The sequence below is a fragment of the Elephantulus edwardii genome, unplaced genomic scaffold (genome assembly GCF_000299155.1).
Source record: "Elephantulus edwardii isolate Elephantulus edwardi_28Jun2011 unplaced genomic scaffold, EleEdw1.0 scaffold00042, whole genome shotgun sequence".
In the NCBI taxonomy this organism is placed as follows: Eukaryota; Metazoa; Chordata; class Mammalia; order Macroscelidea; family Macroscelididae; genus Elephantulus; species Elephantulus edwardii.
The window spans coordinates 20,083,934-20,096,669 of NW_006399792.1; the positions used below are offsets into that span (position 1 = coordinate 20,083,934).

General features: G+C 36.5%; 1 protein-coding gene across 1 annotated transcript in view; it reads left to right on the forward strand.

The window, feature by feature from the left end:
- CCDC158 (coiled-coil domain containing 158) overlaps positions 1-12,736 on the forward strand; it is a 137,976-nt gene that overhangs the window by 9,623 nt on the left and 115,617 nt on the right. The window contains exons 6-8 of the mRNA XM_006885340.1: positions 118-194; positions 1,208-1,318; positions 2,074-2,188. Of these exons, the coding sequence (XP_006885402.1) occupies positions 118-194; positions 1,208-1,318; positions 2,074-2,188 (303 nt within the window). The remainder of the gene's footprint in view (positions 1-117; positions 195-1,207; positions 1,319-2,073; positions 2,189-12,736) is intronic.

A 12,736-nucleotide genomic window follows, 5' to 3' on the forward strand; every position in this document is an offset into this window, starting at 1 on the left:
ATTTTAGTATTACTTGTACTTGCTGATTTCTAAAGCATTTCTTAGTTATAAAATCCCTAAATTTTTCACATTTCAGTTGGACCAATCTCTAAATCAATGTCTCTTTTCTCAAACCAGGTAGAAGAACAGCTTGAAGCACTAAAATCTGAATCACAGAACAAAATAGAACTACTTCTTCAGCAACATCAAGATCGGTAGGTTTTTCAGGTACAGAAAATTATAGAAAAGCAGCAGCATGGGTCCTCAGTCTCTCATTTGCAATTTAAAAATCTTAAAAGCTCTGACTAAAAGCTTTACTTAATAGATTTATGGCAAATTCATTTGTTGACAAAATCTGAGTTAGTGTAAGATTTCTGTAATCTATCATTTTAGCTTCTGGTGGTTTAGGTTTAAGGAGTTGCGCAGCCAAACCTAAAGGCATACATTTCAAATTCACTGGTTGCTTGGTGGGAGAAAGAATGGGCAGTTTCCTTCCATGCAATTTATTTTTATTGCTAATTGTTGTTATGTACCATCAAATCGGAATTGACTCATAGCTCACCCTAAAGCAGATTTTCAGAGGCAGTAAATCTCACAAGAGATGATTTCCCATCTTTCTCCTGATGAGCAGCTGGTGGATTTGACCCATGTACCTTGCATTGGCAGTGTATCTCATTAGCACTAATCCACCACCCATTGGAGGGTCAGCTCTGAAGTTGGTTCCAGCTTGACAGTACACAAAACAAGATGATTTAGCATGACCATTTGTAAACTTCAAGCACAGCAGCAATTGTGAGGATGGTGCAGGATTGAACAAGGTTCCATTCTGTTGTACGTAGAGTCACTATAAGCAGAGCCAAGTCTGCTGTACCCAACAACATTTATAAGCCTGTTGTTGCATTACTGATAGGTTTGCTTTACCGGATGCTGCCCTGCACCCTGCATCTCCCTGAGAGTACTATGTAGCATGGTATTTGTAATTTTGTGCCTTTGTAACATTAAAAATACTTAGAATTTTCAAGTTTAGCTAATCCTTAAGGGATTTAGATAAAGCATTTTGGATCTTAGATACTTTTCATTGAAAAGTAGCATATTCAAAGCCAAAGCAAGATAATAAATGTAAAATGTTGAAAATCACTAGTATTTTGAAATCATTTGTAACCAGGCCAGATCTTCTCTAGCAAATGACACTCAACCTCCCCTCTCCCACATTTTTTTTTTGGTACAGGATTGAACAGTTAATGAATGAACATGAAGTTGAAATATCAGGGCTTACTGAGAAAGCTAGCAGTGCTCGAAGCCAAGCCAATAGCATCCAAAGTCAGTTGGAAATCATTCAGTATGTGTCCTGGTGGTATGAGCTAGATAATCTTTTCTATTAATTTTAGAGATATTATTTTAATTAATTTTCTATTCTGAAAGGCGTTCTGGTGGCCTAGTGGCAAGAAGCTGAGCTGCAATTTCAAAGGTACACAGTTTTGAGGCCATCAGCTGCTCCACGGGAGAAGGATGGGCAGTCTCTTCCCGTGTAATTAATTGCCTCCGAAAACCCATCAGTTCCGACTCTACAGTACACCACAACAACAATTCTAAAGTGGCTTAGTAATTTATTACACAGGAAATAACATTTTTCTAATATTCAAGTGAACAGAAAAGATATAAATATATAAAAATATATCTGACCATATCAGAAGTATTTTTGCAAGTATTTAGGCCTGTTGGGATTGAATATCTTAATTGAGTATCATATTTCAACTGTGATAAAGCATAAATTCACACACCATATATAGATATATGTACACACATATATTAATATATATAAATATATGTGCATATTCATATTTTTATTATTTGAGTTGATAAAAAATTTCCAACATTTTATTTATTTAGTCATATACAAAAGAAAGGTGAAAATTCCTGAACTCCCATCTATCTATCACCTAGCTTCAGCAATTAACATTTTTCAGCTGAGTCAGTTTTAGAAAATAAAAGGTAATATATACAAGAACTAATGGTGGTGTCTACAAACTAGAAGACCCTTATATATCTTGTATTCTTAGCTTGCTGTTTGATTTTATTTCTCCTTAAACTTAGAGAACAAGCAAGAAACCAGAATTCAATGTATATGCGTCAGCTCAGTGACCTGGAATCTACTGTTTCTCAGCTACGTTCTGAGTTAAGAGAAGCAAAAAGGATGTATGAAGACAAGGTACACTTAGATTTCTCTGTTCTACTTCCAGAGACTATTATGCAGAGATTTAAGTTACACAAATAAAGAATTTAGTATATCATATTTAAAGTAGTTTATAAATTGGAGTTAGAGGATGTGTTTTGCCCAATTATCTACATTAAATTATAGAAATATCATTTTTAATTTTATGTTCCATTTTCTTAGAAAAACATTTTTGCGTGCCTCTAGTATTTTTCTTAAAAATATTTTTTTAAAGGATTGTATTAATTATGTTTACAAGGCTTCATTTTGTTGTTGTGTGCCGTTGAGTCAGAACCAATCCAGAGCTGAACCTCCAGCAGGTTTTCAGAGGCAGTAAATTTTAGTGGAGAAGACTGTCCATCCTTCGACCTTAGAGAAGCTGGTGGATTAGAACCTTATTAATAACCCCATGAACACTGAAGAGAACATTTCAGAGCAGTTTGTGTTTCTGTTCCCTGTGAGTGGGGTGACCACATACCCACATTTGCCTGAGACAATACCAGGTAACAACTGCTATTCCAGTGTCCTGTTTTAGGAATGCCAGCTTTCAGCCTGAAAAGTATCCTAGTTTGGTATATAGTTCTATATGTATTCACCCTTCTTATAAGAGAATCTCATGGTGGTACGGATAGTTAAAGCGCTAACCAAAAGAGTAAAGGTTCCAGTGCATTCAGAGGAATCTCAGAAAAAAAAGGCCTGGTCATATGCACCATTAGAAACCTTATGGAGCACAGTTCTACCCTGATAAACATGAGATTGTCATAAGTTAGAATTGACTTGGCTGTAGCACGTACAAACCTATGCAATCTTGAAATAATGACACAAACAATTTAGTGCAGTTTTAGCCACCTCTGTTGTTGTTGTTAACTAACCCACAGCTGACCCTCCACTGAGTTTTTAGAGGCTGAAATTGCACGGGAGGAGACTGTCCATCCTTCTCCTGTGGAGCAGCTATTGGATTCAAACCACATACCTTTGGGATTGCAGCGTGGATTCTTACCACTAGGCCACTAGAGCTCACTTGTTAACTATTAGCTAATAACAGGCCACCAGGAGTGGCATCCACTTCCTAAATAACATGCCTCTGGAAACCCTATGAACTTTGATAAATGTTGATAGTTGTAAAGGGGTTTTCAGGCCTCTTGTTCATAGGGTGCTATGAATTGTGCTTGACTTGAAGACAATCAACAACAACTACAACTATTAGCTAATTATTCACACCTTACCTCTGATTTATAGGAATAAGTTTAGTTGTTATTGTTGTTGGGTTCTGTCAAGTCAGCTACTACTTTTAGGAACCCTATGAACAACAGATCTGAGCTTTGTCATATCCTCTGCTATCCTCCCAATCTCTGTCCATTGTTAGAGTCACTCTGTCAGTCCATCTTGCTAATTGTCTTCATCTCTTTCTCTGAATTTTCCGCATTTCCTAGAATGAGGTCTTTTCCCTAGGACTGACTACCCTGTACAACATGCCCAAAGTATGTGAAATGAAGTTTCATCATCCTTTAATCCAAGGAGAACCGTAGTTGCATTTACTTCCAAGACAGACTTATTTGTTCTTTTGGTAATCTATGGGAATATTCAGTATACTTCTCAAACTCCACAATTTAAAGGCAATTCTGCACTGCAATCCCAGAGGTGCGCGGTTCAAATCCACCAGATGCTCTGCTGAAGAAGGAGGAACAATCGCCTCCTGTACCAGTCAGATCCAATTTGATGGTACACACATAAAATAAATAAATAAATTTAACGGCAATTCTCTTTTTGTCATCTTTATTCATTGTCCAACTTTCAGATGCATGAAACAATTGAAAAAAACAATGGTTTGGATCAGGTGCACCTTAATCTTTAAACTGACATCCTTTCTCTTCAGCACTCTAGAGAGGTTCTTGGCAGCAGATTTTCACAGTGCAATATGTCTTTTGATTAATTTACTGTTGGTACCAGGGGTGTTGATTATGGATCCAAGCAAGATGAAATCATTGACAATTTCAGTCTTCTCTATGGTGATGGTGCCTATTGGTCCAGTGGTCAGAAATCTTGTTTTCTTGATGTTGAGCCTTTAATTCGTATTAAATTAAAGGTTGCTTGCTGAAACTGAGGAGAACCTGAGGCACTTGCTACAGAAGGTCAAGGACTGTAGTCTTCAATATGGATTGAAGCTCAACATCAAGAAGACAAAGATTCTCACCACTGGGCCAATTGGCAGTGTCATAATAGATGGAGAAGAAATTAAGGTTGTTAGCAATTACAGCTTGCTTGGATCCACAATCAAGATTTAATACCAGCAGCCAAGAATTCAAAAGATGAATTGCATTGGGAAAATCTGCTGTCATGGACCTATCCAGAGTGCTTGAAGAGCAACAGTGTCAGTCTAGATACAAAGATGCCCCTACTCCAGGCCATGTTTTTTTTTCCAATTACTTGTTATGCTTCAGAAAGTTGGACAGTGACTAAGAATGGCAGAAGAAGAGTAGATGCCTTTGAGTTGTGATGCTGGAGAAGAGTCTTGAACATACCATGGACTGCCAAGAAAACAAATAGGTCTGTTTTGAAAAGGTTTAAAATAAGTCTCTTCTTGGAGGCTAGGATTTTGAAGTTCCACCTCACTTAATTTGGGCAAGTGGCCAGGAGAGATCAATCAGTCCTTGGAGAAGGACATGCTCGTAAGGGTGGACAAGGTGTCTCCATGTGCTAATGCTGTTTTCAAAGTCTCTTTTGCCATTGATTTTGATTTTTTCTTTCTTCCCATCTTTGTAATGACCTTTTACTTTCTTAAAGGATGATCTTTTAAGATGTCATTTCATAACTCCTGTGATATTCATTATTAGTGTTCTGTTTATTGAGATGGTTTTTTTAAACTCAAGTGCTATAGACTCAAAAGTCACATTTTGGTTTCATGCATTTGTTTTAATTAACAGGTTCAGTTGGTTAGATGAAATAATGTATAAGGAAGTTTCCAGATTTTCTTATAAAATAACCCAGATTTTCTCAAATAATAGTTTAAGAATAAAGCTCCATATGAAAAGAGACAATTGTATACCATAGCTCTGGCCACCTGAAGTCTAGAGTCTATGCCATAGCAGCTAGCCACAACAATAGTTCTTCCAGGTGTCCTCCCAGGGCAGCCCATTTAATTTCTGTGCTGGCCAGAAGAGGGTGCAATTTCTCCTCAGTTCTCCTGTAGTTAATGCTTGGCTGTAAGACTTCAAACTCTTGTAGCTCAGCAGGTACACAGGCTGGAAAATTTACATACTACTTTTCTGAAGTCTAAACAGTAAAGAGTAATGTGAAATTATATAATCTCAGTGATGAGATTTGTGCCCTCATGACAGAGTCAGCAGTTTAAAGCCACCAGCCAGCTACTCAGCAGGAAAAGGAAAGGAGTCCACATCTGTAAAGATTTACAGCCTTAAAACCTTTGTAGAGCCAGTTCTTCTTTATCCTGAAGGGTTTCTGTAAGTTGGAACAGACCTTTTCTTTTTGGACAGTGGTGGCTTTCAAACATTTTTTTAGGACTACCCACTATGGTAGGGAGCTATTAGGGACTAATGATAAGAAACAGTGCTGTGAAGCCAGGCAAACCATCTGAATCCACCACCTTCTCTACAGGACAAAGATGGGCAGTTTTCTTCCATGCAGTTTGCTGCCTCTGAAAACCTACTGGAGGGTAAGCTAAAACTTAGCTTGTTAGTAGTGAGTTTATCACCTAGGAACATTCTTTTTTTAAAAAAAGAAAAAAAAATTCTTTTTTGTGTGTGTGTATACTGTCAAATTGTATCTGACTGGTATACGAGGAGATTGCCCCTCCTTCTCCAGCAAAGCATCTGGTGGATTCAAACCACATACCTCTGGAATTGCAGTGCAGCTTCTTGCCACTAGGACACCAGAGCTCCCTCACCTAGGAGCATTCTTAAGAAACCTTACACTACTTAAGGGATGTATCCAAGAAACCAAATCCTAGAGAGAAATATTTATTCTTCCCTGTTTCTCTGAGGTCTACCTTTTTGTGTTAATGATTTCTTTTCTTGGTAGCAGATTTTTTCAGGTGTTTAACAGAATGCCCATTCTCCTCAGGGTCAACAAGCCTATTCAAAAGGGCATGACCCTACCCTGAAGACAAGAGCAGTGAGGTCATAATTTTTATATAGATAATGTGGTGATAGACACATCTGTCAGCAAGAGAGCGAACTATTTTATGTGGTACAATATGATAGCTGATATTCATGAATAATTATTCAGATCTATTGTTTATTGACAAAGTAACCTTAGAAAATCCACCAACTGTACTCCAGTGAGTTTTCAGAGGAAATATATAACATGGAAGGAGTTTGCCTATCCTCCCACAGAGAAGCTGGTGAACTTGACACTCTTACTTAACAATGGGCCACCAGAGCTCCCTAATAAAGCTAAAACTCACCTCTATTTTATCACCACTATATTGTTTGGAAAAATTATTTCTAGTAACCCATCACCCATTATTATTTTGCTTATTTCGTGATAATATAATCAGTGTCCTGCTGATCAGGGAGCTCTGGTGGCTTAGTTGTGAGTAGTTGCACTGCCATTACCATGTGGTTCAAATCCACCAACTACTGTTGGACATTCTGCCAGTCACCAGCTACTTCACAGGGGAAAGATGACCCTTCTCCTCCCTTGTGATTTACTGCCTCTGAAAGGTCAGCTTTGTGACAGTCCTAATTTGATAATACATAACAACAGTATTTTTCTGATCAACTGTAAATTGAGATATTGTGGAAAAGGTCAGAAAATACATTTAAAGAATACAAAAATAGTTCTGAGTACTCAGGTAAATTTATTTGGCATTGTAGAGCCTAAACATTTAGATGAATGAATGAATTTTCTGTGTATATGCTTTTGGTTAGATTGATAGAAGTATGATGTTAAAATTATTGTTTTCTTTTGTTCTATTCTAATGTAAAACAGTGGAGGATCACCCAGAATTTTGCAGCTTAAATAGTAAATATTTCCATAGAAAGAAAAGGGACTAGCAACTTTACCCTTCATTAATTTAAGTCTAGTTTATTTAGCTTTACAGTACAGCCTGTTTAATTTAATAGAATTAGCACCAAGTTGCTGGTTAACTAGGTTTTCTTAACAGTAACTTCTTTTTAGTTTAGTCAAACTGTCTTACTATGTTAATACAAAGATCTCTTCAGGCCTGAAATAGGATTTACATATGCACAAGGAAGATCGCATTAACAGAAAAGGCTTCATTTTGGGTCATGAATAATTCTAATATTATAATGTTCTGCCCATGAAATGCCCCTCAAATCTAAAAACACGTCTGAAATTTCAAGAGCGTTTATTATATAATTTCCACACGTGGAGACTTTTCTCCTTCGTCAGGAAGGTGGTGAAGGAAGAAAAAGCCTCGAGTTTCCCCTCCCACTTGCTTTTATAGCTTTTTTTGAGTGCCCCTGTTAGGGCAGGGGGGATTGCGATCACGGTTGGTGGGTTGACTTTTGACAGACTGGCTACTTTGCCCGCCTTTGCTTCTTTTGTGTCACGTAGACACTAGTTAATTCCTTACTTTTCAAGGACAGACCAGGCTTTACCCGGGGCACTCATGCTTGCCCTAAGCTAAGAATTTTTATGGCCCTCTTCTGCCTTTAGCGTTAATGGGGGTTTATAAAAAATGGGGTTTCTGCTGTCCCTTCAATAAAATACAGAGCACAAATAGTGTCTGTTAAAGAAAGTATGCATACATTCTCTCCTTCTTATGTACTTTGTATTACTAAACCACAAAAATAAAACTTACTTTTGTTAACCTTCCATAATATTTCTGAGACTGTACATCTTCATAAGAAGGGACTATCTCACCTTTCTCCCATAGAGCAGCCCAATACTTATGCTGCCACACCACCAGGGTCCCTTTAAGATTATTCAAACTCACTGCCATAAAATTGATTTAAACTCTTTTTTTATTAAATTTTATTAATTTTAGTGAACATTTACAGAGATTTTGGGTTTCCATTCATTCATGGTTGCACTATTTTCTCTACCCTCCTCCACAGTTTGTTCCTCTTCCCCCCCCCTTAAAAGTCTGTTTTAATTGTCCCATTGCCACAGTGCTTGTCAAAACCAGTTCTGATTGATCTCCTTTGTCAGTGTGTCCTTTGCCATTCCCTATCACTCCTCCCTGAGAGAGACTTCACCCTGATTCATAAGGAAAAGGGGATGGCATATCCTCTTAGCTACTTCCTGCTGAAAAGGGATGCTGTGGGTTTTAGGGTGAAGATCTTCTCTCACTACTCTAAAGGGCCCCTTTGGCAATAGGAAACACATAGACTATTGTGGAGATTGTTTCTGAAATTTAGATGCACTCGATTTAAACTCTTAATGACCCTCTGTTGGAGTTCTAATGCTTTAAATCTTAACAGGAGGAGATTTCTTTTACTAAGGCCTATTAAAATAATACATTCTATCTAAGTAACAATAAGGGAGAAAATTACTAATGAACATAATTTTTCAGAGCTGTGATGAGAAGTGAAATTTGTGTGAAACTTCAGAGAGTTTGCTAATATTACACATCAGTACATTAGATCAGGGCAGTATTGGTATTTTCTCCTGGAGTCAAATTCCTTCAAAAAATATTTTGTTTGAAAAAAAAATAGATTATTTGGCAGGTCAGAACCAAATTTTTCCATGTAAAATTCTCACATTAAGAGGAAACTCATTTATAGCCTGACAGTGAATGAAGTATTTTAGTATTGGTGAGAATAAAACTGATTCAGAGAAAATTTTAGCTATAGTTTTTGTAACTTAGAGAAATGTTTTACGGTAATGCTTTTTTCTATTCTTCTCTTTCCATTTTAGGAGAAACTCCAGAATTTCCCTTTACGAATTTGGACCAGAAGCTGTCACTATTGGCTCAACAGATCTGGCTTTACTCTTAACTTTCGCTTTTGACAACAAAATAGCTCATGATCTTGATTTCAAGTTTATTTTTCCTACTTTGAAAGCAGTTGGGGTTGGTTTGGTATTTAAAAAAAATTTAGTAGCACTGGCTGGAGCTATATACTGTGCAGGAATTTTCTGTGTGAATTTCCTTGCATAGTTCCTGTGCCAACCTGTCTGTGCTTTTTTGAACACAGATTTTTCTTTTTTAAGTCTTTGTAATTTGGTATAATTTGCCATACCTTTAAAATCTCTATTACAATTAGAACAAGTTCTCAGCACTCATTTGTCTATTGATCCAAACCAAAAAGTGGATTCATGGCTGGTAAAAGGGAAAACCAGTGCTGCTATTTTTTAAAAAAGTGAAAAACAACCTTTAATATACCTCAGATGTCATTATTCATTCTGGCCATTGAAAAGCTTTTATTTACAGTGTTTTTTTACACTGTTTGTATTAGCTCAGCTGCTACTTCAATGGTTTTCCCTTTCACTCTCCATTTATCTTTCTTATTGAATAACTAATAATAAAATCATTTTTATTCTAAAAAGTGAAAGGTAAAAGCAGAGCTATAGCAGTTGAGTCAGTACTGACAACTACAACACAAATGTTCCTGCCGGTGCCTGGAGGAACATCTGATACTTAATAAACTTTAAACCAAAAGATAATAATCAGAATTGGCTTTCTTTTTCTTCTTTTTTATTTTTTTGTCTCACAGATTTGACTGTAAAGTTTAATGTTACTAAATGGTCATTTATGGGTTTTTTTTTAAATGAAAACAGATATAAAAAGAAATCTGATGTGATTGTACTGAGTTTGACTCCTTTTGTGTCAGAATAGAACTGCTCTCCATAGTATTTTCAATGACGGCAGTAGAGATAGATCATGGGGCTTTTCTGTGGCACCCCTGTTGGTGTTATGGTTAGGTGCCTTTGAGAAGAGTGCAGTCATAGCAACCCTGTAAACAATAAATTGGAACCCTGTCCTGTCCTCTGCCATTCTCATCATCTAAGACATACTTGAAACTATTGCTGCAGTCACTGTGTCAGTCCATCTCATGGAAGGTCTTCCTCAATTTTACTGACCCTCCACCTTTCCAAGCATGATGTCTCTTTCCAAGGAATAGCCTCTTCGCATACCCAGAGTGTGTGAGACAAAGCTTCACCATCTTTGTCTCCAAGGAGCACTCTGGCTGCACTTTCCCCAAGATATATCTGGTTTTTTGACAGCCATACACACACACACACACACACATACACACACACACACACACACACACACGTAGTTATATAGGATATATATTACATATATACACACACATATAGAGAGCGCATACTGATTGCCTAGTCATAAGAAGTTAAGCTGTCAAGATTAAAAGACACAATTTGAATCTACCAGCTGCTTCATGGGAGAAAGATGATCATTCTCTTTCTGTGCAATTTAAAGCCTCTGAAAACTCACTGGAGTGTTAGTTATGATTTGTTTCTGACTCAATGGTGCACAACAGCAACAAACATATATATAATGTATATGTGTTTTATATGTATGTATGACTATCTGTGTGTATATATATATATATATAAATGTGTATGGGTATAAACACATATAAATATATATGCATATATTATATATAAAATTACAGCATATATGCATTGAAATATGATCTTATATAAACCCAGTCCAGGTTAAAGTAAGTTGTGAGAATTATTAAGAAAAAGTTAATCTCACTCCTTTTCTAAGAAAATTGAACCATTGTTTTGGAAACCTATTGAATAGATTCGTTAGAAGAAAGAAAGAATAGATAACTTATGCAGATATGAGAGATTTCTTAAACTTATAAAGTGGATGATAATATTGTAGCTATCACAGTTTACATCTATAAGTATTAAACACTGAGTGTTATTAACATGTTCTAAATTATAACATTGTATGATTCAGCTAAAATATAAATCTAGAATTTTCATCATCTAAGATCTTAAATTCTTAGCATACATTGCAGCTAGAGTTTATGAATAATATTAGCAACTGAGTTTTATGGCATATGCAATAGAAATGCATATTCCAATAAATCTAGCATCTGCCCTGTGTGTAAGAGAAAAATGCAAGTGTTATACTCCTTAAACTTAATGCTTTTATCCCCATTATATAGTTGAAAAACTGAGGACTGAAACAGTTAAATAAATTACCCAATTATGTGTCTCTCTGTATATATATTATATTCACTCATCTTTTTAAAAGCTGATATACAGAATTTTGAATGATCCAGGATGCATCAAAAGATGATGGAAGGAATGCATGGAGTCACTGTACCAAAAATAATTGATGGAGACAGAACCATTTCAAGACATGACATATTATCAAGGACCAATACTAATGAAGGGGAAAAGTCAAGCTACTCTGAAGGAAGTGACAAAATGTAAGGCCTCAGGAATTGAAGGAATTAATAGTTGACTCATTTCAACAAACAGATGCAGCTGTGGATGTACTCACTAGATTGTGTCAAGAAATCTAGAGTACAGCTACCTGGCCAACTCACTGGAAGAGATCTATTTTTATTCCCATTCCCAAAAAATGTGACCCAACACAACATGGAAATTATCAAACAATATCATTAATATCACATGCAAGCAAAGTCTTGGTGAAGATTATCCTAAAATAGTACTTTGACAGCAAACTGCCAGAAATACAAGCTGAGTTAGAAGAGGATGAGAATAGGGATATCATTGCTGATGCCAAGTGGATTTTGACTGAAAGCAAAGAGTACTCAGAGGATGTGTATGTGTGTTTTGACTATGAAAAGGCTGTGTGGATCACAACAAATTGTAACTAACACTGAGAATGGGAATCCTAGAACAATGATTGTATTCATGTGAAACCTATACCTAGACCAAGAAGCTGTTATCCAAACAGAGCAAGAGAACACTTCATGGCTCAAAATCAAGAAAGGAGTTTATCAGGGATATATCCTTTTTCCGTATCTTTTCAGTCTGTATGCTGAACACATGATTCAAGAGGCTAGAGTTTATGAAGAAGAATGTGACATCAGAATTGGAAAATCATCAACATATATTGTATAGATAACACAACCTTGCTTGCAGAAAAGGTGGAAGACTTGATGTGCTTGCTGCAGAAGGTCAAGGACTATAGCTTTCAATATGAGTTGTATCTCAACATCACAAACACCTACCCCTGGATCAGTAGGCTCCATCAGGATAGATGGAGAAAAGATTAAAGTTTATAACAATTTCATCTTTCTCACATTAACAATTGGTACCCTTGGCACAGATCACAAGTTAGTAAATCACAAGATGAGTTGTATTGGAGAAATCTGTTGTCAAGGACCTCTCCAGAGTGCCCATAAGCAACGTGTGTCAGTCTAGAGACTAAGGTGCAACTAACCCAGGACATGACCTTTTCAGTTGCTTGTTACACATCTGAGAGCTGGACAGACTTCTGAGCCTTAGAGGGGATTTCACCAGTTTGATGCAGTAAGTTTAATGTTGTATTATCAATATTTTTTTGAGGAACACTAAGTATTTTAACAAGAGAAAATCATTGTTATTTATTTACAAATTATTTCTCGAAAATTTTTTATAAGTTCTTGGGCTATGGCTTCACCTAGC